This window comes from Schistocerca nitens, chromosome 2, assembly GCF_023898315.1.
Source record: "Schistocerca nitens isolate TAMUIC-IGC-003100 chromosome 2, iqSchNite1.1, whole genome shotgun sequence".
In the NCBI taxonomy this organism is placed as follows: Eukaryota; Metazoa; Arthropoda; class Insecta; order Orthoptera; family Acrididae; genus Schistocerca; species Schistocerca nitens.
In genome coordinates this window covers 375,892,371-375,917,481 of record NC_064615.1, presented here as the reverse complement: position 1 = coordinate 375,917,481, position 25,111 = coordinate 375,892,371, and the positions used below count along the sequence as shown (strand labels likewise).

At 44.8% G+C, this 25,111-nt stretch overlaps 1 protein-coding gene across 1 annotated transcript in view; it reads right to left on the bottom strand.

Annotated features, from left to right (window-relative positions):
• The window catches only part of LOC126235032 (uncharacterized), a 188,713-nt gene extending 166,963 nt beyond the window's left edge, over window positions 1–21,750 (bottom strand). The window contains exons 1-3 of the mRNA XM_049943767.1: window positions 21,585–21,750; window positions 11,963–12,045; window positions 11,779–11,881 (exon numbers count right to left, since the gene is read on the bottom strand). Coding sequence (XP_049799724.1) covers window positions 11,779–11,881; window positions 11,963–12,045; window positions 21,585–21,750 — 352 coding nt within the window. The remainder of the gene's footprint in view (window positions 1–11,778; window positions 11,882–11,962; window positions 12,046–21,584) is intronic.
• Between the last annotated feature and the right edge of the window lie 3,361 nt (window positions 21,751–25,111).

Below are 25,111 nucleotides of genomic sequence, written 5' to 3'. Positions count from 1 at the left end.
AAACTGTGTGCCGGACCGAGACTCAAACTCGGGACCTTTGCATTTCTCTGGCAAGTGCTCTACCATCTGAGCTACCCAAGCACGACTCACGCCCCGTCCTCACCGCTTTACTTCTGCCAGTACCTTGTTTCCTGCCTTCCACATGGTAGAGCACTTGCCTGCGAAAGGCAAAGGTCCCGAGTTCGAGTCTCGGTCCGGCATACAGTTTTAATCTGCCAGGAAGTTTCATATCAGCGCACACTCCGCTGCAGAGTGATAATCTCATTCAGGAATATTAAAGTAAATTTACAAGGAGGTCGGACATTTTGTGACATTTCGACTCGCACTTTTGAATGGTCATAAAGCAGAAATCACGACTGTGTGAAATAAATGAATAGCGGTCTACAGTCTGATGGTGGAAATTTCTTTCAAAATGGTTGTGTATGTAACGGATTCACGAGGCGAGTCTACGAGCACACGGAGACGGCGAGTTCGGAGATGACGTCACACGACTCGCTGGCGAGCTTAAGGCGAGTATTCGGAGGTCATTTCTGATCTTTAGTGGGAACACGTAATGCATCCAGGAACACCGTCGAGCATCTAGGTTTTGGTGGTTCCGGTGTTATGGTGTGAGAAAGCTTAATGTTGCGTGGGCGTACTGAACAGCAAATGTTTGAAATGTCCCTGATGGATTTGTTACTCACGTGACATACATAGATTAGTCCACGTTCGAAGTCACTGAGCTGCCCTGGCAGGCCTGTAAGGGCGTTAACTGCTTCTGTATGGACAACACAATATTCCCTGCCGCCTTTTAAACTGGCGGGTCTGCCTCTCGTGACATCTAGTCATCAATTCCGCATTACATAGAGGTGTCTGATACAGTAAATCCTGTCATTTCGACATCCCCTGTAGTGTTGTCGTGCATTGATCATCACGTTAATTGAAGTTCAGCTGCTCTTTGGTATGGATTTCATTGGATAGCTCAAGAGCGTTAGTGGGACTTCTCGGACACACACACTCTATAAATTGCGACGAAAGCGGTGTTGTTTAATACGTGTGAATAATGTGCTTGCAACATAACGAGTGCTTATAATTAAAGTACAGTACTCACAGAGGTCTAGTGTGGGCTGTACTTACCGTATGACAGCGAAACTATAGAGCTTAAAATTTTACTTTTATATAGTTTTTTGTTTGTCTTTCTATATTTAATGATGATGTTTTGTTGGGGTGACATGAAGAATAGATAAACTCTTCATTATTATATCATTGACTTATGTTTGTTGTTTTGGTCCATAATTTATGATTATAAGATTAGTTACCTTAGGGATAACAGCGTAATTGTTTTTGAGAGCTCATATCGACAAAGCTGTAAATATTCTATGCCTTTAGTGCAGATCCGGTTTACGTGTGGAAAAATGAGTTCCAATTTTGGTCACCAGGTGCAAATCTGGCGCTGTGAATCCAACAAAAACGTGTAGAAATCTTTCAATATGTAATGGATCACGAAGGGGGCGTGGGAAAAAAGAGTCAAACAAGTGAGAAAGGCATAAAATTGATTTTATTGTTAGCCCCCGCATACACAGTTCGTTCAATATGACCACCGGAGAGGCCAACGAGGTGCCGTGGAGCGCCAGATATGCACCTGGTGGCAAAAATTGCAACTAATTTTTTTCTAGTTTACATCGCTTCAGTATTAACGCATTAGCATATCTACCATACGAAAATTACAGCCGACACGGGACCTCCATGAGCAGCTGCATTTCAATTATAACCACCCGGTATTTTGCTGCCAATGTCTAGCTCATAGCTGCACTGAAATGTAATTCCTGAGAGATAAAACGTGGGGATCGCACGCAGAGCCTACGCTCTGTGGGCAGCAGCGTAACGCCTCCGGTGGACGGCCCTTTTGATGTTACGTGACTTGAGGCAGGCGGCCGACGCGGCAGGTGTGCGAGTCGCAAACACGGGCGCTGCGCTGGTCTTTCAGCGAACGCTGTCGCTGCGATAAGTGAGAAAACACAGCTCGTCTTGCGAACGCCCCGTGTGCATCTCTAGCCGCAGAGTGCGCAAAAGCTGTTGCACATAAACCTGGCAGCATAGGCGAAATAATAGCACGTTCGTCGTCTTCTTCTAAGGGCAACGCCTCATTGTCGTGACCTTAACTCTTTCTCCAAGGCAGTACAGCTCCTTTGATGTCCACATACGAGGGCCTATTCAACAGAAATGCCTCCTAATGTTTTATGTGAAAACTCTTAAAGCTTTTTAAATAAAACAAATATTATTAACATTCTACATCTTTACTTTTCATGTCCTCGTATTTACACTGAAGAGCCAAAGAAACTGATACACTTGGCTAGTATCACGTAGGCCTCCCGCGAGCACACAGAAGTGACGCAACACGACGTGGCATGGACTCGACTAATGTCTTAAGTAGTGCTGGAGGGCACTGACATCATGAATCCTGCAGGGCTGTCCAGAAATCCGTAAGACTACGATAGGGTGCAAATCTCTTCGGAAAGCACGTAGCCAGGCATCCCAGATACGCTCAATGTTCGTGTCTGGGGAATTTTGTCGCCAGCAGAAGTGTTTAAACTCAGAAGAGTGTTCCTCAAGCCACACTGTAGCAATTCTGGACGTGTGGGGTGTCGCATTGTCCTGCTGGAATTGCCCAAGTCCGTCGGAATGCACAATGGACATGAATGGATGGAAGTGATCAGACAGGATGTTTGCTTACCTGTCACCAGTCAGACTCGTATCTAGACGGTATCAGAGGTCCTATATCAGTCCAACTGCACACACCCCACACCGTTACAGTGTCTCCACCAGCTAGAACAGTCCCCTTGCTGACATGCAGGGTTCATGAATTCATGAGATTGTCTCCATTCCCGTACATGACCATCCGATCGATAGAATTTGAAACGAGATCTGTCCGACAAGGCCACATGTTCAGAGTCATCAACAGTCCAATGTAGGTATGTGGTATGGCATTGTCATGCTAGAGGAGAGGTTGTATGATCGATTATTACATGCTACAATTCGGCGCCGTCTTACGGCTGAGGGACGCAACCTGCGTCAGCATAGCTGGAAAATCGACCGATAAATATTCATGGCATCTAATACCTCAACCGATACTGAGAACAGAATAAAAAACTCGGAGACATTACTTTTTAGCATACCCTCGTACGTTATGAGTCTCACGACGTTCTCGAAGTTGACCTGGGACGTGTTCCACTTTCTGCGCCGCGCGGGGTAGCCGTGGGGCTGAGGCGTCTTGTCACGGTTCGTGCGACTCCCCCTGTCGGAGATTCGAGTCCTCCCTTGTGTGTGTGTGTGTGTGTGTGTGTGTGTGTGTGTGTGTGTGTGTGTTATCCGTAACATGTTAGTTTAAGTTAGATTAAGTAGTGCGTAAGCCTAGGAACCGATGACCCAGCAGTTTGGTAGTCCCTACCACAAATTTCCAATTTTCCGCTTTCTGCTTCGCCCGAAGCAGCTCTAATATGTTGGCTCCACGACTGCTTTCCTTCCATCCACTCAATTAATGATCTCTGTTGCACTTTCTCCACACCCATTTTACATCCAACAGGAACCTTTTCGAGTTTCGAAACGTTCAGTATTCAGTACCATACTACAACGCGACATGGATCAACGTTTTAATAAAAAGGTTTATTGTTTGTTCCTTTGTTCCTGAGAAGGCGACAAATTTTTTTCACCTATGTAGGCTTCCATTGCTTAAAAGGACAACACTATTTTAGCTTTCCTTAGTGCATGTGACACGATGGAACTGCCTAGCAGATGTGTGTACCTTGTTCAATCGTGAAAAAAATAAAGCTTTTTGAAAGAGAGCTTATGGTATTGGCTGGCTCTGAGCACTATGGGACTTAACTTCTGAGGTCATCAGTCCCCTAGAACTTAGAACTACTTAAACCTAACTAACCTAAGGACATCACACACATCCATGCCCGAGGCAGGATTCGAACCTGCGACCGTAGCGGTCGCGCGGTTCCAGACTGTAGCGCCTAGAAACGCTCGGCCACCCCGGCCGGCACTTACGGTATTGTCTGCGGATACTCGAGTATTGCCTGTGCCCCTCTACATACAGCTAACACTGTTATTCCAGCAGAAGAGACGGGGCAGCGGCTGACTGCCGCTAGCCAAAGACATCCATGATTTTGCAGGCTCGACGTATCTCAAAGTTAGCGCTGGTATAATCACATAACATTCCACCTTCACTGATGTCATACCCATCGATGCATTCATTTCACTTCAGTGAATCTGATTAATTTCAAGCAGATCAATATTCCGAGCGCTATGTCATCCCATTTTCTACCACTGGCATTCTCCCCGAGAAACTGTTAGAAACCTGTTGTCCAACGAGTCATACGTTTTCAGATTTTTCTCGCGAAGTATTCCAGGCAGTCAGTGGATTCTCTCTTACTAGATCGGGTTAGCAATGATTGCGCACAGCGTGGTGACTTCTCCGACAGCGCGGCCACTCAATTCCACAACTTTAAAATTCATTCGCGCCATTTCGACTGATTTATCGTAACTACTCTTGAATCCGGCGACCCCTCGCGAGAAACCTAGCAGTATCAAGAGTAAGCAACTACTTTCCAGGTAGGCAGTCGGTGGTCTGTTGCGTCCCAGAGTGTAAACTTGCCTTCAGAAGAGAGAGGCCAGCGGCTGACAGTCACTAGCTGCCTTAACGCTTCTATACTGACACGTGTTGCGAAAAACAATGGGTTAGGCAACAGAAATAAGTTCCGCAGGCTACGTAATGAGAGCGTGGATGCCACAATTTGGTTTACCTTTAATTATCCACTGATCAGTGCAATTTACATCAAGGTGAATTCGGAAACACAGTTTTTAATGTGTAGCAGTACCATCGCACATGAATTAAGTCCAGTTGTGGTAGGTCACTGAACGCTGTGCGCGAGTTCTTGCGAACAATTCATTAATGCAGCAAATGACAAGAGTTATGAACAGATTCTTCAGCTGATGTACGACGTGCCTCTGTCTCGCAACTTTAGAAATGTTTGCATTACGAGCCATATTGATATGATGCTCTCTTCTTGGTTTCTGATGAGCAATATGATCCCCGAGTGCTGTCCATTGATCCACATTTCTAAGCCCTTGTCTGCGGGAGGTACGAATCCCACAGCTTCCGTTATACACGAGGCAGAGCTAATAACAGTCCTCCTGCCACGAAAAGAGCTGTCTGGGCAGTAGAAAAATGCCATCTGCGATGAAAGGTACACATTCAACGCTCTAGACACGGCCCGTAAACAACCCCTCAGGCGCCGTCTCCTTAGCGACTGACACCTGATGCTACTGGGCTGCGGGAGAAAACAACAGAAGAGCGGGCCCAGGAGTATAGGGAGTAAGTGTGTAAATACGGGGGGGGCAATCGCCCAGTTGGTGGCACAGGGCGGGACAATGGAGGGCGGACACGAGCGTGACCGCGCACGTAATGAAGGAGATGGGCTCGGGCCTGGTGTTTGCGGAAGGCGGGCTCCCGGTGGCGGCGAGACGAGAAAGTGGCGTGTCCACGTCCGTGTCGCTTTCGAGGACTTCCATTCTGGGCTCCTCTGGAGGTGGGGTGAGGCACCACCCTGTCCTTAGCGAGGAGGGCTCTGGTGTGCGCCAGAGAAAGCTGGCTGGATGGCCTGCCCCAGAGAAGTGGCGTGGGCCAGGTTCTTCCATCAGGGCGCGACCGTAGGATGGGCTCGGTGGAATCAATGAGCGGCGCCCGCCGCCGCACCGAATAACCCGTACCATGATACGAGACTGCAGCGCATAGCAGAGAGAACTGCTCAAATTCTGGCGTCACATCCTGACGTAATACGTTTCGGCCACTGTGAAAGGTCTCTGTTGGATTCCTTTCATGAAAATTTCTTAAATCTGTTGTCATTTACGGCATAAATTCCTCCTCTAAATTTACTGTGGTGTTTCTGACTATCTGGGAAGAGACTGAGCAGTGAAACGTGTTACTTTTACACATAAACAAGAACGATCTGTCACACTACTACACTTGAAAACACAGTTTATATGTAATTCATGTCACACACTCTCATACGGAACCTACATCCGCTTTCTTTTATATACTGTATATGATAAGATACTGTCATCCCCCTTCCCTTCTGTGTGAAAGAATGAATGAGCAAATGTATTTCTTGTTGCATGCTGGATGGTAGCAGACAAGCCTGTCTGCTAGAGAACCGTAGGACCAACGTCGGAACAGGTAGCTACGCTTTCTAAAAGCAAAGAGGTTTCTATCCTTAGTATGGTCCTATCCGTCCCTTGTCATGTTGGTATAGGAAGCTGCCTCTCTGGTCACTTCCGTTTTCTATACGGAAGCACCCTTGGTAGCAGGCCAGGTCAGTCTGTCCGCGGCGAGCGTCTGAAGTGGTAAGATCTCCGGCTAAGCGCGTGTCTGCTAAGTCCGTAGGACAATGGATTTCTTAAGTTCAGCCTAACTGAAAATTTAATCACCTTTATTTCAGGTTTAGCTCTAAAATATCTAATGTTATCTTAAATTGCAACGCAGTGTAATTCGAGTGTGAAGCTCAGAATATATTCCGGTAGTTGCTTTGTCACTACTTTGTGAGTAAAGTGGAACCACGAGTTGATCAGTAACTCTAACTAAGATCATCAATCTTAAATGCGAATGTGCGTGAGATTATAACGTCTCGTCTTGACAATATTTTTCAATATAGCAACTTTTCTTTATGTTCAACCCACGTGGGGTGTACTTTGTGAGACCAGTACCACGTGCTTATACAATGGTTTGACCCATCAGGTTAATAGTAAGACGATAGTAACCAGTTCGAGGTTTTTCTTTTGTAAATTGCTTTTCGATCTAATTTATTTTAATTATCAAAATTATTGTGGAGTTACACTCTTTGTGTAAACCAAGTTGATCACGTGAAGCATGTGGTCTAATCATCAAAGTAGCCCTCAGCTATTCTTTTCGGGAAGATTTCACAGAGACTTAGTATGAATTTAGTATATCAGTGTGTGGTAATTACATGACGGACAGGATTGTGCTACGAACGTAACTTCTTTGGGTGAAAATTGAATCGGTTGGTTGTGGTTAATTTCCTCTTGCATATGTTTCAACGTTCTTCGTGTGTTATTTTATGAATGCAGTGTTGTATGCTGTCTCCCAATCTTGGCTCAATATTTGATGTGTTCCGTAAGATTACAATCTCACATTTTCACAATCCTAAATAAGGCACCAGTTTAGTTATGAATCAAGTTTAATATGCTGAAATTTCAATGATCAATGTTAAAATAAAAATCCAAATACAAACTGATTTATTTCTTTTTATTTTAATTCTCTTTTTTATATATATATCACCGGTTGTCGTATGACTATTGAAAGATTATAATTAATGTTAGTCTGGTTGGGAATTTGGTAAGCTAGACTGGATACCTGGTGAAACAGTTGCGCAGTAATGCAAGGTTAACTTCCCCAGCCAGCTCACAGCTTTTAAACCGCTCTCATTGTCTTGAATAGCAGCACTGCTTGCAGAATAAATTAATGTAACAACGTTACAACTGTCCTGACCTCAAGGAGAAGAGAGTACGGAGATAGTCCAATACCTATACAAAGACTTACAACACAATGAGGGCGGCATTTATTGCAATAAATTAACATAAAAACAATTAAAAAATTGAAATAAATTTACTAAACGTCGGGAAAAAGTAGTACGAAGCTCAGAAATGCTCGTACAGATAAGTATAAACTGCGTATCTCAAACGTTTTGGGTCCGATTGAAAGAGGTGACAGTGGGTCTACGACTCATTATACTGAGACAGGGAACCAACGGTCGGTAATGCATATTTATTGCGTTATCGACAGACAGCGTACATCACATAACAACAACGTAGCTCATAGTAATTGTGCAAAGTGACGTCCGCCAGTCTCATTGCATGCATGGCAACGTCACATGCAGTTCTGCCGCATTTCCACTATGATTCCTGGTCTCTGTTGCTGCGAGAGACAGGCAGATTGAACTCTAGTAAGCAGGTCTTCATCCGTATCTGCGGGGGTTTCATACACCAACGTCTTGACTTAACGCCAGAGGAAAAAGTCCAGAAGTGTGAGATCAGCAATTGTACTGGCCAGAGGATTGGACCTCCCCTTCAAATTCAACGGTGAGGGTAGCTTTGAACAATTACTATGAGCTATGTTGTTGTTATGTGGTGTATGCTGCGTATGTCCATAGCACAATGAATTTCCGACCACTGGTTCCCTACATCGGTATAGTCGGTTGTGGCCCCACTATTACCTGTTTCAATTTGACCCTAAAGGTTTGAGATGCCCTGCATAGGGGGCGATGCGGGTTTATAAGCACCGACATGAAAGTATTAGTGTGGTATTCGTGTCTTTCTGATGTGCTTGCGGTAAACGTGGAAATGTGAACTATGGTGATGTTAGTAACAAATGCTCCCAAACAAGACCGACGTACTGTTATTCCTTTCTTGGCTGCCTGAGGACAAATATCGATAGACATCCGTGGGAGAATGAAGAATATGTATGGGGCAGCATGTCTATCGAAAACCATCAATGTGGAATGGTGCGCCAAGTTCCGTGCTGGTCGTGGTTCGACACAAGACAGCGGTTAATGTGGGAGGCAAACCTCATCCATTACAGACAAGTGGCAGACTCTCGAGCACCCGCCCTGTAGTCCTCAACTCTCTCCACGCGATTATCGTGACTTCGGTCCCTCAAACGAGGCTTTGAGAGGGATCGTGATTCCTGTCGGAAGAGAATGAGCAACAGGCAGTAAAAAACGTCTTCAAGCAGCAGGGCTCGGTGTTTTGCCAAACGTCTATCTTCAACATGGTGCGTCGATGGGATGATTGCCTCAATACTCAGGACGACTTCGCCTGACTGGTACACCGATTCACGACTGTATGGCCTCCGAACGGAAACTTTCTGATCGCTCCTAATAAATATGTAATGGAAGAGCACCACAATTTTCGAAAAAGTCCAAAATATAAAGTACTGCCTCAAATATTTTTAGTTCACACACTTCCGTAAAGAAGCGATAATTTTTAGTTTGTTTCTTTCTGTTAAAAGAGCTGCCAAGAAGTGAGAATGTCTTTCAATTAATTTAGTATGAAAAGTTCTGTTTTTGAAAAGACTATATTGTCTCAGGAGAGCTCTCATTTTGACAGAAGTTAAAAATTTCCCACAAGTGCTGCATTTTATTTGTCTTAGATCTTAGGTCACCTGATAAGGAAAGAAGACTTTTTTTATCTAAATCTTAAAAGTGAAGTATTCAGCCTTTGAGTTAAAGGTTCACGAGAAGAACATTAAAGGCTTTGAAGCCAGACTGACAGGATGGAATACTGGAGAGCACAAGGAAGGGCTTAATGGGTGGCAGTAGGCCCTAAAATAAAAATTAAGTAAAAAATAAATAATAAAATTAAAAATGTAGGTTAAGTACTAGACTACGAAACAAAAGCTCGGATCTCGGTCAGTCCTACGATTTTTATCGCTCAATAATCAATTATTTCGCTTCTGCGAGATACGCTGAGTTGCACTTTGGTTCGAAATCCATTTTATATTGTAGGTCCCCTTATATCTGACTGGATAAGTCAGTTAAAACGATGGAGAAAATAAATCGCATACTATCTCTCATAGAATAATGTCTAGTTAAACACCTTAGTACTCAAACCAACTTCGAGTTCATGGCAGCTTTACCATTTTTAACCATATGCGCTGTTATTGAGAACGAAACCGGATTGATGCAGCTCTCTGGTTCTTTGCCAGTCTCTTCATCTCTGTGTTAACTATTGCAACGAACACTCACCTGAACCCATTGACTGTAATGTAGCCCACTTAATCTCGCTCTACTACTTTTGCACTCCACACATCTGTACATTACAAAATCACCATCTATTGATGCCCTACTCGGTTCAATGACATCTCATTATTCGATCTACCGCTCTAATGTAGCACACATTTATAAATTCTACTCTATTCTTTTTTTTTTTTTGTGAGCTACTTACCGCCCACGTTTCATTTCCGTACCAGACTACACTCAAACACAAACACACTACCTGATGGGGAATATCTGGACAGCCGTCAGTGGGCAGTTATTTGAAATGTGTCTACCCTTCGTCATTATGAGGGCTTGAAATATGCTGGGGACAACTTTAGTGAGGTATCCGAATGTCTGTGGAAGGTAGTGATATGGGGCGCTGGGGCCTGGGGTGAAGTTTACGTCCTAACTCATCCCTAGGGTGTTCCGTTGGGATCAGGTCGGGACACTGGGCAGGCCAGTCTGTTTCAGGAATGTTAATGTCCACAGATGCTGCTTTTGACACGGTGCATTGTCATCCTGACACAATCATCGTCTACGAACAGCTCCTCTACTGTGCACAGTATACAATAAAACTGTGTTCATATCCTTCCGCATTTGGTGTTCTCTTAAATGTGATGAGGGGACCCCACCCTAGACATAAAAAACACCCACCTCCTCCGTACATCACTGTTAACAGCACACATGATGGCAGGTAAATTTCTCCAGACATTTGCCAAACCCAACTCTATCCTTTCGATTGCCAAAGGGTGTGTGTAGCGCAATTCGTCATTCGGCATCACTCTTTTCCCGTCATCTACTGTCAAGTGGCGTCTCCCTTTACACCAGCTAAAACGTCGCTTAGCATTAACTACCGCAATGTGTCCGTTATGAGGACTTTCTCGGCCACTGTACCCCATTATTTTTAATTCCGTACGTATAGTCATTGTGTTAGCTGGACTGCTGGCACCATGTTGGAACTCAGATGTGATACGTTCCGCTGATTTCATGCAACTTTTTACAAGCATCCTTCGCAATGCTCGACGGACTCTGTCCATCATTACATGGGGTCTGTATTGTTCCTTAACGTTTCCACTTGACAAACATACCACCAACTGTAGAACTGGGCAGCATTAGAAGGGCTAAAATGACCCTGACGGATTGTTTTCATCAGGTGACATCCAATGGCTAGACCATATTCGAAGTGACTGACGTCACCTTGACCGACCCATTCAGCTGTTACAACCCCACCTCCCTTTACACTGGTAGGTCCACCTCTCGTGACATCTAGTGGTCAACTGTGAAATACGAAAGGGTATTTGGATACTTTTGATGAGACAGTGCATTGTGATTGTAAGACTTCGTATGCCGGATGACGATTTGTACACTCTAAACTAGTAACAATAACAAAGATTTTTCGTAGCAACTGATCATCATGTGCTGGGGCCTTTGTCCTACTGCAACACGGGGTCGGCCTTGTTACTATGAAATTGGCGAAGTTAGTGTCAGAGGGTGACCACATGCCCTTCCTGTCGCCACCCTGTACCCCTCGCCCCCCCCCCCCCCCCCGCCAAGGACGGAATTAGTGTACCCCAACTGTTTCAACTGTTTGCGTCTAGTGTATGCCATGAAATAGTGCGAACGTTTTTCAAATGTCGGCGAGTCGTGTAACTGAGACGGTGGGACGTGGGGACCAGCCCAGTATTCACTTAGTGGGACGTGGAAAACCGCCTAAAAACCTTATCCAGGCTGGCTGGCAGAGTGGCCCTTGTCGTTAATTCTCCGGGTGGATTCGTTCCGGGGCCGGCGCTCCTACCTGAGTCCAGGAAGCAGCGCATTAGCGCTTTCAGCTAACCTGGCGGGTTTTTCGTAGCAGCTGATAGTGGTGCAATATAGTTTTCCATAATTATTCGTAAGGAACACGGTGACAGCTATTGAAATTATTCAAATATGTGGCAAGTAAGTGCAGTAAATAAACGAGACTCACCTGACGACGAGGACGACGAGCTGGAGGAGGCGATGGAGCTGACGGAAAGCGGCCGCGTCACGTCGAGGCACGTGGACAGCCTCTTGGCGGAGGGGGTGGTGGGTGCGTGGGTGGTGGTGGGGGCGGTGGGGGCGGTGGCGGTGGCGGCAGCCGGCGGGGGCGGCGCTGCGGGCGGCGGCTCTGCGGGGGCGGAGGGCGTGGGCGCCGCCCGCCCGATCAGGGAGTCGTACATCCCCAGCAGCGTCGGCACCAGGTCCGTCGACGTGCCTGCAACAGCGTCAGCGGACTCCAGTCACACACCTCGTGTTGGCTCGAGAGCTGGTCGGCGTGAGGCAAGACACGTAAAAGTCGGTTCAAACTGGACGTCACGGATCGGAACGTCAACACAGTCTACAATACATTTCCAATGGCAGCATTCACACAGGCCGTCAACGGATCGTCATCGTCTCTCGAGAAGAAAGTTTCGGCGTCGGCATTGACTGGACGGAGATGGGCGTCGTCTGCTAACACTGAAAGTTAACGTATCCTCGCCGCATTCAGTGATGTTATAGTAATGATGTTTGTGCTTTTATGTCTCTTGTAATCATTATTTTATTAGTTGCTTCGATTTCTTGATACGAGGGTAATCCCAAAAGTAAGGTCTCCTACTTTTTTATAACTACATAGATCTGTTTATTTCTACAATGGTTTACATCTTGAACATTTAGCTATTTTTCGACATAATCACCATTTCTGTCAATGCATTTTTGTGTGCCCATGTCATACCAGGTCGCCGCCATGCTGTTCAGAAAGTTATGAACCTCGTCGTCGGAGCTGAATCGCTGGGACCACAATTAACGCTGACAGGTACTGTACTCAAACGGGCAATTCAGAACCGGAGAAGAGGAATGTTGAGCAAGGGCGTACACATTCTCCATGACAACGGTCGCCCACACATGGCTCGGCACACCGTTGCTCTCCTGCTACAGTTTCAGTGGCACATAATCACCCACCCACCCTATAGTCCTGACTTGGCGCCCAGTGACTATCATGGTGAACAGCATGGCGGCGAGCTGGTATGACAATGGCATACAAAAACTGCCACAGCATCTACAAAAATGATTCGACAGAAATGGTGATTATGCCGAAAAATAGCTAAATGTTCAAGCTGAAAACTGATGTAAACCATTATAGATGTACCTATAGAAAAATAGGAGACCTTACTTTTGGGATTACCCTCGTACATTGCGAATGTTCCATGAGGACTAGCATATTTTTCGTATAAGTGTTCTTCCGCAAAAAAGACAAATACCTGAAGGTGAAATTTGCAATATGTATGCAAAAACGGCATAAGAAAGAAATGAGAAATAGCAGAAATGAGAACAGCAGGAAACGTAACATCAGGAGTGACGGTCACGAAGTAGATGAAGTTCTACTACCTAGCCGGCAAAAGAACCAGTAACGGACGGAGGAACGATGACATCAAAAGCAGACTAGCACTGGCAAAAAGGGCATTTCTGTCTGAGAGTGTCATAGGACTTAAGATTTGGCGCTACAAGCGAATGCTGAAAATTAGGTGGACTGATAAGATAAGGAATGAGGCGGTTATACGCAGAAAGGAATACGTTGAAAACACTGACAAGGAGAAGCGACAGGATGGTAGGTCATCTGTTACATCAGGGAATGACTTCTATGTTACTAGAGGAAGCTGTAGAGGCCAAAAACTGTAGAGGAAGACATCCAGTAAATAATTGACGACGTGGGTTGCAAGTGCTACAGAGATGAAGAGGTTAGCACAGGAGAGGAATTCGTGGCGGGCCGCATCAAACTAGTCAGACGACTGATAAAAGTACGCCTTCACAAGCGCTATATGCTCAGGCACGCTGCACCGTGACATTTTCACGTGCAAACGGCCGACAACAACAAGGCGCGCGGGCATGCGCATACTAATTCCCATAATGCCCTGCGGCCAACCGTGCAGTTTGAAAGTCCTAGCCGGTCGGAGTAGCCGAGCGGTTCTAGGCGCTACAGTGTGGAACCGCGCGGCCGCTACGGTCGCAGGTTCGAATCCTGCCTCAGGCATGGATGTGTGTGATGTCCTTACGTTAGTTAGGTTTAACTAGTTCTAAGTTCTAGGGGACTGATCACCTCAGTAGTTAAGTCCCATAGTGCTCAGAGCCATTTGAACCATTTTTGTGTTTTTTGAAGTCCTAACGCAACCCGTTCAGAGGTTGCGACGATTTTATTTCAAATAGTTCTATAATTGTCACTCTATGTGTGTATCGTTTCTCCAATGAAACTATCGCACTGCAACGTTTAGCCGTAGCAGAACACTGCACCTTCTCCTGCTCGTTTCGTAGGCCTATTGCGTTAGCAGGCTGCAGTTTGATTACTTTCCGTTTGAACACCTGGCCGAGCTGCGTTGCAGCAATCGACCGTTAGGTGCGGTCGGAAAAGAAGAGAAAGAAAATCGATTCGAATTAATCAGTTCTCGCCGGCAACTATATTCCGTAAACGATTAATTGCCCCTTTGTGCTCCACTCCTCTGCACTCGCTTTCAGAGAATGCTGTGCCACCGCCCTTGCACAATGCAGACAACGGAGACGAGATGAGAAAGAGAAATTCTTCTTCAGGGGGACACAAGATATGGGAACAAATGCCAAGCTGAGTCGCGCTGCAGATGGTATCGGCAAAACTGACAGCGCAGGAAAAACGCGATGCGTTCCGCAGGGCGCTTCTGCTGTCTGTTGCTTTAGGCATTAAAGCACGGAGAGCGAGCGAGTCCACCTTCAGAGACTCGAGATGTGGAAACAAATGGCACACAGTCACGTTTCAGATCATATCGGCAAAACTGACAGCGCAGGAAAAATTACACGTTCCCCGTGGCGCTTTAGTCGAACATTTCTTAAGTATTACGCACGGAGATGCCATTTGTATTGCAGATGGCGAGGATATAATGCTTTAACATGGAAGGGAACGTTAATTCCAAGTGTCTTGGCACAATTGCCTCCTTGTCACTGAGAACTATCACGACATATTTCGTAATACTCTCGTACTTCTTTAGAATGCGCGTTGGAATATTGCTGTGTAATAAACCGACATTCCAGCCTACTTGTCTCTACGATGTATTAATTCCTCAGCAGATTTGCGAAGGCCACAGGAGACATTTTCTGCTCAGAAAGGTACTCTAATATGTCTTTAACAGGGTTTTCCAGCGATAGATCACAAAGAAATTCGAGGGATATTTGGCATAAAAATTATATTTCTTTGAAATGATATAGCAAAAGGATTTAACAAATCTACGTAATCGCTTCTATCAGCTCTTTTTGTTCCTTACCTCCCTAGTTTACATAGTGGGCAATACATACACACAACTTCGTCTTTTATTTTCTGCTCTTTTCTTTTTATTGTAACCTTTAACTACTGATCAAGAAGACAGTGCCTCAGTTTCAATATTCTTAATTAGCCATTACATAGTACATCACTCAAATTTCTCAAGACAAAGAAGGGTAGAGCGAAGCAAGCAAACTTACACTGAGGTGACAAAAGCCGTAGGATACCTCGTCGTTTTGCGTGGCACAGTGTTGAAACACGACGTGGCATGGACTCAGCAAGATGTTGGAAGTCGCCTGCATAAATATTGAGCAATGCTGCCTCTATAGCCGTCCGTAGCTGCAAAATTACTGCCGGTGCAGGATTTTGTACACGAATTGATCTGTCGATTTTGTCCCACAAACGTTCGATGGAAATCATGTCGAGAGATCTGAGCGTCCAGAATTTTCTTCAAACCAATAGCGAATGTTTATCATTATTATTTGATTTTTTACTGTTATTATTATTGCTTTTATCATAATCTGTATGTATAGCACCTGTTGTAAAATACTGCCAGCATTTACTTTATTAGGTCTTAGTCATGTTTATCATTATTGTTTGACTTTTTTTTACTGTTATTAATATTGCTTTTATCATAATCTGTATGTATAGCACCTGTTGTAAAAATACTGCCGCATTTACTTTATTAGGTCTTAGTCACTACTCTTTATTCATATTGTCACTAGAGTAATCTAATTTTCTCATTTAAACTATTGTCATGAGGTAACTCTGATGTGTGAAGTACTGCATGTGTGGAATACTGGTCCGATGTAAGAGAGGGTTCAAATGGTTCTGAGCACTATGGGACTTAACTTCTGAGGTCATTAGTCCTCTAGAACTTAGAACTATGTAAACCTAACTAACCTAAGGACATCACACACATCCATGCCCGAGGCAGGATCCGAGCCTGCGACCGTAGCAGTCGCGCGGCTCCGGACTGAGCGCCTAGAACCGCTAGACCACCGCGGCCGGCGTAAGAGAGGGCCTGATGGCTCTAATCTGATCAGGTTAAATAAATAAATGAATAAATAAAAACTGTGGCCCGGTGACACGGTGCACTACCAGCCATAAAAATTCCATCGTTGTTTGGGAACATGAAGTCCATGAATGGCTGCAAATGGTCTCCAAGTAGCCGAACATAAGCATTTGCAGTCAATGATCGGTTCACTTGGACCAGAGGACCCAGCCCATTCCACGTAAACACAGCCGGCACCATTATGGACACACGATCAGTTCGGACAGTGCCTTGTTGACAACTTGGATCCATGGTTTCGTGGGGTGTGCGCCACACGCGGACTCTACCACCAGCTCTTACCAACTGAAATCAGGACCCATCTGACCAGGCCACGGCATTCCGGTTGTGTAGGGTCCAACCGATATCCTCAGGAGCCCAGGAGAGGCGGAGCAGGCGGTGTCGTGCTGTTAGCAAAGGCACTCGCGTCGGACGTCTGCTGCCACAGCCCATTAACGCCACGTTTCGTCGCACTGTCCTAACGGATACGCTCGTCGTACTCCCCACATCGATTCCTGTGGTTACTTCACGCTGTGTTGCTTGTCTGTTAGCACTGACAACCCTATGCAAACACCGCTACTCTCGACAGTTAAGCGAAGACCGTCGGCCACAGCGTTTCCTTAGTGAGACGTAATGCCTGAAGTTTAGTATTCCCAGGACACTGTCTACACTGTGGATCTCGAAATATTGAGTTCCCTAACGAATTCCGAAATGGAATGTCCCGTGCATCTAGTTCCAACTACCATTCCTCGTTCAAAGACTCTTAATTTCCGTTGTGCTGCCATAATCACGTCGGAGACCTTCATGTAAATCACCTGAGTACGAATGACAGTTCCGTTTTTTTTTCCTTTCTTTATTGATGTCAATTCCCCCCGAAGGGGGCGGGCTGGCAGCAGCTTACTACGCTGCTCTACAGCCTACAGACGTTTTTTTAAAAAAAGGAAGAAGAAAGAAACAAGAAAAAACAGGCGATGAAATGGTGATTTAAAGTGAAAAATGGCGTAAAAATGAGGAAAATTAAAACAGAAAGCAAAAGGGGACGGCAATGTCGATAAAAGACACAGGAATCAGACCAGTAACATAGTAGACACACAATTAAAAAACATGGCGACAGTCTGGTTTCTATTCGCAAGTGATAAAAAGCACACCCAGCGACAGTATGATGGCTGTTCGCTACACTTCCCAAAAGACACAATACGGAGCACGCACTGGAAAAACACACTGTAAAACACTGCACGAAAAAGGCGGCACAAAGATGGCACTCCCGATCCAAGGCAGATGGGGGGGGGGGGACCTGGAGTAGGGGGAAAAACAAGGAGGGAGGAGAGGAAAAAACGAAAAGGGGCGGGAACCAAGGAGGGAGAGGACTAATAAAGGGGGAGAAGCGCAGACGCGAGATGGAATGAGAGGAGGCAGAGGAGGGAAATGTAAAAGGACTCGGGGGAGAGAAGGGGGCAAAGAGAGGGGAGGTGTGGAAGAAAGAGGATGGAAGGGGGGGAGAGGGAGCCCGGGAAAAGGACAGAGGAAAGGAGGGGAGTGAGGATCAGAGTTGATATGAGGGATAAATGGAGGGAGAGAGGGCATCATCCGGGAGGGGGAGTTGATGGAAGCCACCTTGGGAAAGGAGATGTAGGGTGTAGAGATGGAGGGTAGGGGGGACACAACGGTGAAGACGTGGCAGGGGGCGGGACAGTTCCGTCAATGCAGTGCCCTTTTATACCTCGTGTATGCGATACTACCGGCACCTGTATACGTGCAGAACGCCATCCCATTACATTTGTCGCCTCAGTGTAGAGATCATTTATGGTAGTTGACTCCTCTGCACCACTATGCGTACTTTCTCTTCATACCGAACATGCTACGGTTAACCTTGAAGAAAGCTGGTACAATTAGCCACTTGGCTAATTCAGAAATAATATATATTTCCTTTACGATGGGAGTCCTAAAATCCCCTACATTTCTTCCCACTTTTGTTAGTTAGCAGTAATGTAAATGTTCCTTTAACACCTCCGCAAAGCAGAGAACAGTTTTCACAAAATCAAAAGACAGCTAACTTCCGAAAATGTAACAAAAACACACCGAGGTAGTACGAGACGAAACCTTTTACCTTTGGTCTATTACACGCTGCGCCGACTTTCTGTAGCGAGTTGTTTAGTATATCGAACCTAGATTACAATCCAGACACTGCTCTTCCATCAGTACTCGATTTCATCTTCAATTTGTCGCTAACTGCGCCCTGTTCCTTCAGACAGTGAAAAGGACACCCTAATTCAGGAACGAACGAACACGCGCGCTCGCACGCCCACACACACACACACACACACACACACACACACACACACACACACGAAACTCTTTCTGCTGAGGACGTTTTACGGGAAAATTAAGTCCGAACGATTTGTATACGCTGTAGTCCGTCTTCATGTTGGGCTAGCATCAACGAACAGTAAAATCTGACATAAAACGTACTATACTGAATGAGCTTTCAGAGATAATTTGATTCACACAATAGATGGACATGGTCTTTCTCACCATAAACTCAAACACGCAGAATTTTTGTATGAATATGTCTCTTTCGTAATAATTGCACTCACAAAGGAACTAAAATAAGATTTTCAAATAACACTGTACTGTTACTCCAAAAGTTGGAATTGCCACCAATGAAAAACGAGAAAAATTAGAGAAAGGAAAGGTTTGAGCGAATCTGATGTCTCGACTGACCTTTAGGAAATTTGGGTCACATGGACTCAATGAAGCACGAAAGCGTGTTATAGATTAGATAAGAGCACGGCTCGCTTCAGGATGCTGTTAGCTGCTCTCGGTTTGAACAGCGCCTTATCACAGCCGAGCAACGACATAAGCACAGTGCACTGATTCTCCGCAGCACTTAAAACCATGCAGGCTAGACGCACAAGGCTCACTCACTTTCAGTAGGCGTACTAGTTCCAAATCATCGCAGCACAAATTACACCAAATTTACTTTTCTTTTGTATACAAAATGTTCCAGTACAATCCAAGAGTCGTCACTTTTCGACGGCTCTAATTCATAATAATAATGATAACAAATACACACATGAATAAAGCTCCCTATCGAAATCGACGTTGTCAGAGACGAACTTTAAATCACCTGAATGAGATTTTCACTCTGCAGCGGAGTGTGCGCTGATATGAAACTTCCTGGCAGATTAAAACTGTGTGCCCGACCGAGACTCGAACTCGGGACCATTGCCTTTCGCGGGCAAGTGCTCTACCATCTGAGCTACCCAAGCACGACTCACGCCCGGTCCTCACAGTAAAGCACACAGTTACAGTTTTAATCTGCCAGTAAGTTTCATATCAGCGCACACTCCGCTGCAGAGTGAAAATCTCATTCTGGAAACATCCCCCAGGCTGTGGCTAAGCCATGTCTTCGCAATATCCTTTCTTTCAGGAGTGCTAGTTCTGCAAGGTTCGCAGGAGAGCTTCTATAAAGACTGGAAGGTAGGAGACGAGATACTGGCAGAAGTAAAGCTGTGAGGACTGGGCGTGAGTCGTGCTTCGGTAGCTCAGATGATAGAGCACTTGCCCGCGAAAGGCAATGGTCCCGATTTCGAGTCTCGGTCGGGCACACAGTTTTAATCTGCCAGGAAGTTTTCAATCACCTGTACATTATTGATTTAAAAAATAGGCTGTGGCTTTGGTAGAGGAACAAGCCCAAAATTTCTAACAAGAGATTTCTGGAAAACCACGGAAAGTATAAATATAGACGGCTGCACGGAGATGGGCTGTGATGTCCTGCCGGGGGCATGGATGTGTGTGATGTCCTTAGATTAGTTAGGTTTAACTAGTTGTAAGTTCTAGGGGACTAATGACCTCAGATGTTAAGTCCCATAGTGCTCAGAGCCATTTTTTGTGATGTCCTAATGAACATGGATCCAGGTCAAACTACTGAAGCATACAACTTGTTGATTGCTCTCGAATGCCATTAAAATGGGACACTGTTCAATCACAAAAACACAGTCAGTTTACAATTTCGCTCTGAGCAGTAAAAGGGTTTTTTTTTTTTCAAATTCCGATCTCTCTACGAAATTAAAACAAGAGTGGAAGTCTGGCGAAGCTCTGCACAGATATGTTTCGCAGTGTCTCTAGCATATGCACGTCTATAATGTCACGTTGCACTTTTAGTTCTGAGCGCACAATGAGTACAGAACGATGGCTGCTAACAGTGTCTCCCACCTGGTGTGAAGGGAGGGGTTTCGCCTGATTTCATGCAGCCCACACGACGTAACTGTCAGGCGTTTCAGTCTCCATTCAATTCTCGGTCAAATTCATTTAATGAAACGATAGATATCGCAAAGAGAATCTTTGTTTTTAAGCAACAAGTTTTATCCACGTCAAGATGTCTACATAACAGTGTCTCCCATCAGGTGTGAGTGTCCGTGAGAGATTTCGTCTGATTTGATGCAACCCACACAACATACCTGTTATGCATTTCCAACTTCATGACAGTTTTCGGACGCACTCTGCACGGGCAATGAGGACGCCCCTGAAGCTTTTTCGATGGGAAGTGTTTCATCGTGCACCATACAGCGCGGACTTCGTTTGCTCCCTCTGATTTTCATCCCTACTGACATGAACCGCTGGCTATGAAGTCAACGTTTTGGCGCAGACAACGAACTGCAGATGGACGTAGAGAATCTGCGAGAGGTGTATGCGGCTGCCTTCTACTGCGAGGTATTGAAAAGTTGGTACAACGCTACTACAAATGTCTCAGACGGAGCGGAGACTATGTAGAGGCGTTGTTGGAAGATGTGGCTAACTACTGCAAAAAAACACTTCTAATTTTCACTGTTGTTTCCATTTCGCGACCGATCGGGCATTAGTTTCGGAATAAGTCTCGTACCAACTGTAAAGAAATGTGGAGCGTTATTGGTACTTTTAAATGAAATAAATCCGCATTTGGCTGTTACAACATTGTTTACTGAAGAAAAAAAAAAAGGTTCAAATGGCTTTGAGCACAATGGGACTTAACTTCCGAGGTCATCAGTCCCCTAGAACTTAGAACTAGTTAAATCTAACTAACCTAAAGACATCACACACATCCATGCCCGAGGTAGGATTCGAACCTGCGACCGTAGCGGTCGCGCGGTTCCAGACTGTAGCGCCTACAACCGCTCGTCCACCTCGGCCGGCTGCGATTGCAATTTCGATATGTTGCCATTTTCAAGCATTGTGGGATATTGTAACCCACTCAGTAATGTAATGCTGTGCCATTATGTGTAATAGCAGCTGCATAGGGCGTTGTGAATTTATCAGCTGTTCAATATACCATATAAGTTACAGAGCTGATGAAATAATGATGTAAACACTGAAGTTTAAGTTTCATGTAGCAGGGTGGTAACTGGATCACGCGTTGCCGAACCCGAAAATTAGACCAGAAGTTTCTGTCCAGAAATGTGTTTACCGCACGCGTACGTCATTACAGCCGAGGCCTGGGCCATTTTATCAGATGTAGCGAAGTTCAGTAGCGTCTGTTGACAGTCGTACGTCAGCTGGCTCCGTTCCAGAGCAGACATGTGTGCTGTCTGCGACCCCCTGTTAACCTGCCTGCGAGAGAGGGCTGCCAGCATTCTGCTACTGTTCTGTCTACTAGTTCATTCACTGTATTAAAGGTGCACACCTCGTTGAAAATGAAAATTTCGGACATAAATAACGACATTTTATGTAATTTTTTTCCGCTGTGACACATGTTGTTGACTTCACTATCCATTTTACCATCACTGTTCTCAGGTTTTCGGGGTCTGAATGGTCAAATGATATAAAGTCTCACAATTGTTTATGTGATTGCGCTAAACATGGTACATTCCTTTTAAAAAAAAATTGTAATTACGAAAAAGAATCAAGTTTACACAGAAGCGGTAGAGACACCGCTGCAGTGAAGTAGTTTCCCATTCTACAGAACATGCTGGGGACTATTAGAACACATTTTCCTGTTGCTGATCAGTAAAGACGAGGGTAAGGTACAGTAAAGTTTAGGTGGTAAGTTTTTACCAATATAATTTCGCTAACAGGTTCCCGTCAGAGTGACTACCAGATTTTAACACGTAAAGTTGTGTCTTTCTAAGGAAAATGAAGTTGGAGAGTAACAATGAGGCCACTAGACTGAGCGATGTGTTCTAGAGGTTAATACACTGGGGTCTCATTCGAAAGGAGAAGGGCTCGAATCCCTCTCCGATTATCCACATTTGGATTCGCAAGGTTATCTTGAATCGCTGCACTCGGAAACTGAGCTGTTTGCTCGATCCTTCCGCCACGGGACGTTAAACTCTGACATTCTGTCTTCTTTCGAGGTCTTTACGAACGTGGCACTAGTCCAGTAAGACGAAGTGAGAGGAAGAACGTGTCCGTGCCGACCTCGGGCAACGTACCATCGCGGCGTTTGCCTCAAGGCTCTTATTACCCAATGGCTGGAAGGAGACATAAACCCCGTTCCTCCTGAATGCTGTGCCATTGTCTTTATTACTCCTCGCTTCACTCTATTTTCCTGTGTAGCTAACTACAGTATGTTAAGTAAGAGTGCGGTCGGCATTAAACACAGATGGTAAAAGATATCACCTCGCTTGTTTCACAGCGCAATAGAGGGAACTTCTGTCCTTCATGCAGTGTCCATAAAGCAATAGTTTTCTCGACACAAGAAGAGACATGAGTGCAGCTTACGCGTCGCTTTTTTTGAGGGTGTGTTTCTCTGCAGCTACCGTAAAAATCTGAAAGTGAGTCATGCCGCGGCGTCTAAATATGTGGAGAAATCAAAATCATAGTACAAAAGTGGGTAAGAAGCTATAAATTGCTTAAAAAATGTGGGTGACTTTGAAGAATGTGGCTCAATCGGTAAAGTAACTCCAAAAGTGGAAAAAATGATTAGTAACATTTTTCCGGGAAACCTGTTGATAACAGTGAGTCAGACGCAAGCAAAATTCACTTTGAAACAGCTGTCAACGCAGATTTGACGCATTTGGAGGTCTCTTCCACGTGAATAAGCAGAAAACTTTGTTTCAAGCACGCATCGGAAATGCCGAGCAATTATCAACGCTGCGGGTGACTGGACGTATTATTAACTGTAATTGCATTTTTCTTATGTTCATTGTATGTACACGTTTTTGCTTGTTGTCAAGTACGCTTTTCTACTGCTTAAGCTGGCCACGATCTTACTTAACAGACTGTATTTCTCGACTCGACCCTTCAGATAGAAATGTACGCTTTCAGAAAGATAATTCTTTCTTCTTTTAATTGGTTTGTCTCACTCTCCATGTTTTATACCTTCTTATCTACCCTTGTCAAGTAATAATTTTATTTTATTGGTTTTGTTTATTAATATAAACTGTTATGTAGGCATGCTGTTCCTGTTTTGCGCTAAAGTTTTTTCCTGTTTACTCCGTTTTATTTATTTACTGTTCAACTTTTTATTTTTTACATTGCATTACCACCAGACTGTCAAAGAAGTTATTTACTGTACGTTTTTGCTTCAATCTAGATGTGTAACTTCTCTTCCAATGTTGTTTACAAACATTGTAACTTCTTTGGTGACAATATTCAGTAAAAATCTGAAGATGGCCTTGTAAGCCGAAAACCGTTTAACACAATAAAAGTAATACTGTAGAACAAGAGCAAACTAGAGCTTTTCGTTTATTACAATGTTGTTCTACCAAGAGCCGACGGATGATTCAGTTAAAAAGTTATTTTGTTAAAAAAGTACTTCTCAGCAAAGTTAACGCAACCGAACTGTCAATAAAGCAGCCTAAAATGCAGTGGCACCCAATAAGAGAAAAAGCTGAAGCACTCTCCGGCTGGACGAGGAGTGGAATGAGCAAACGGGGGAAACATTTTACAAAATTATCCCTCTCTCGGTAGTTTATGCCTCCATCGACAATGAAACTTGCTCCCTGTTGAGCACACTATAACGAATCTTCCTCACGAGTGGAGACCGTGTGGCGGAACAATACTGGAATCTAAGCTGGGTCGAACTCTGGTAGCTCAGACTGTAAGACCATGGCGTCTACAGACGACGATTCAGATCTTTACCTGTCAGGAAGGATCGGAGGACAATGTTACTTCGATCAATAAAACTCGGCGAGTGATATTTCAGTGAATCGAGTTGTAGGAGCCAGACGGCAGCCAATCCTAGTTCTTGTGCGAGCGCCACATGCTGGCTGGGTCGCCTGTTGTGTAAGAACATTCAGAGCCTTGTTAGGCATGGGTGGCTGCTCACTGACAACACTATCCGCCCCCCCCCCCCCCCGCTCTACTGGAAAATATAACCTATTTTTTCTAAAGTGTTTTGTTCACCTAGATTGAACCCATGGATGCAAGTAACCGTAAGTTATATCATCAAGTCGACATTATGATGTAAATAATTCTAGAAAATTTACCGTTGCTAGTGCTTACTTGTTTCGATTTTTTTCTGTCTTGCCACAGACACGTTTCGATTTTTTTCTGTCTTGCCACAGACACGTTTCGATTTTTTTCTGTCTTGCCACAGACACGTTTCGATTTTTTTCTGTCTTGCCACAGACACGTTTCGATCCCCACAATGCAACAAACAAATACTGTGAACTGCATACAGTCTGGTGATAATTCGCTCGGCGACTTGAAACAGGTAACGATAAAATAAAGGATTCGCACCATCACAAAAGGCGACTTGTTGGAGCCGTGGTCGTGAAACTGCTGCCCGCGGGACGCATGCGACACGTATCAATTATTCGTGTGGCTTCCGCGGTTCTCAGCCATACTTTATAATACAGTAACATATATCTAGCAACTAGCAGCAGTGTCCAAAAACCTAAACGAACGTTAAGAGCTTCTTAAGAGTGTATTTTTCCTGTATAGTAACAAACAATAATATTAGGGACAGTTCTGTTTTAAGACGTGTTTAATTTTAACTGACATTGCTGAATTCGGGCGTGACATGAGTTCTGTTGCCGCTTACCGCAGGGA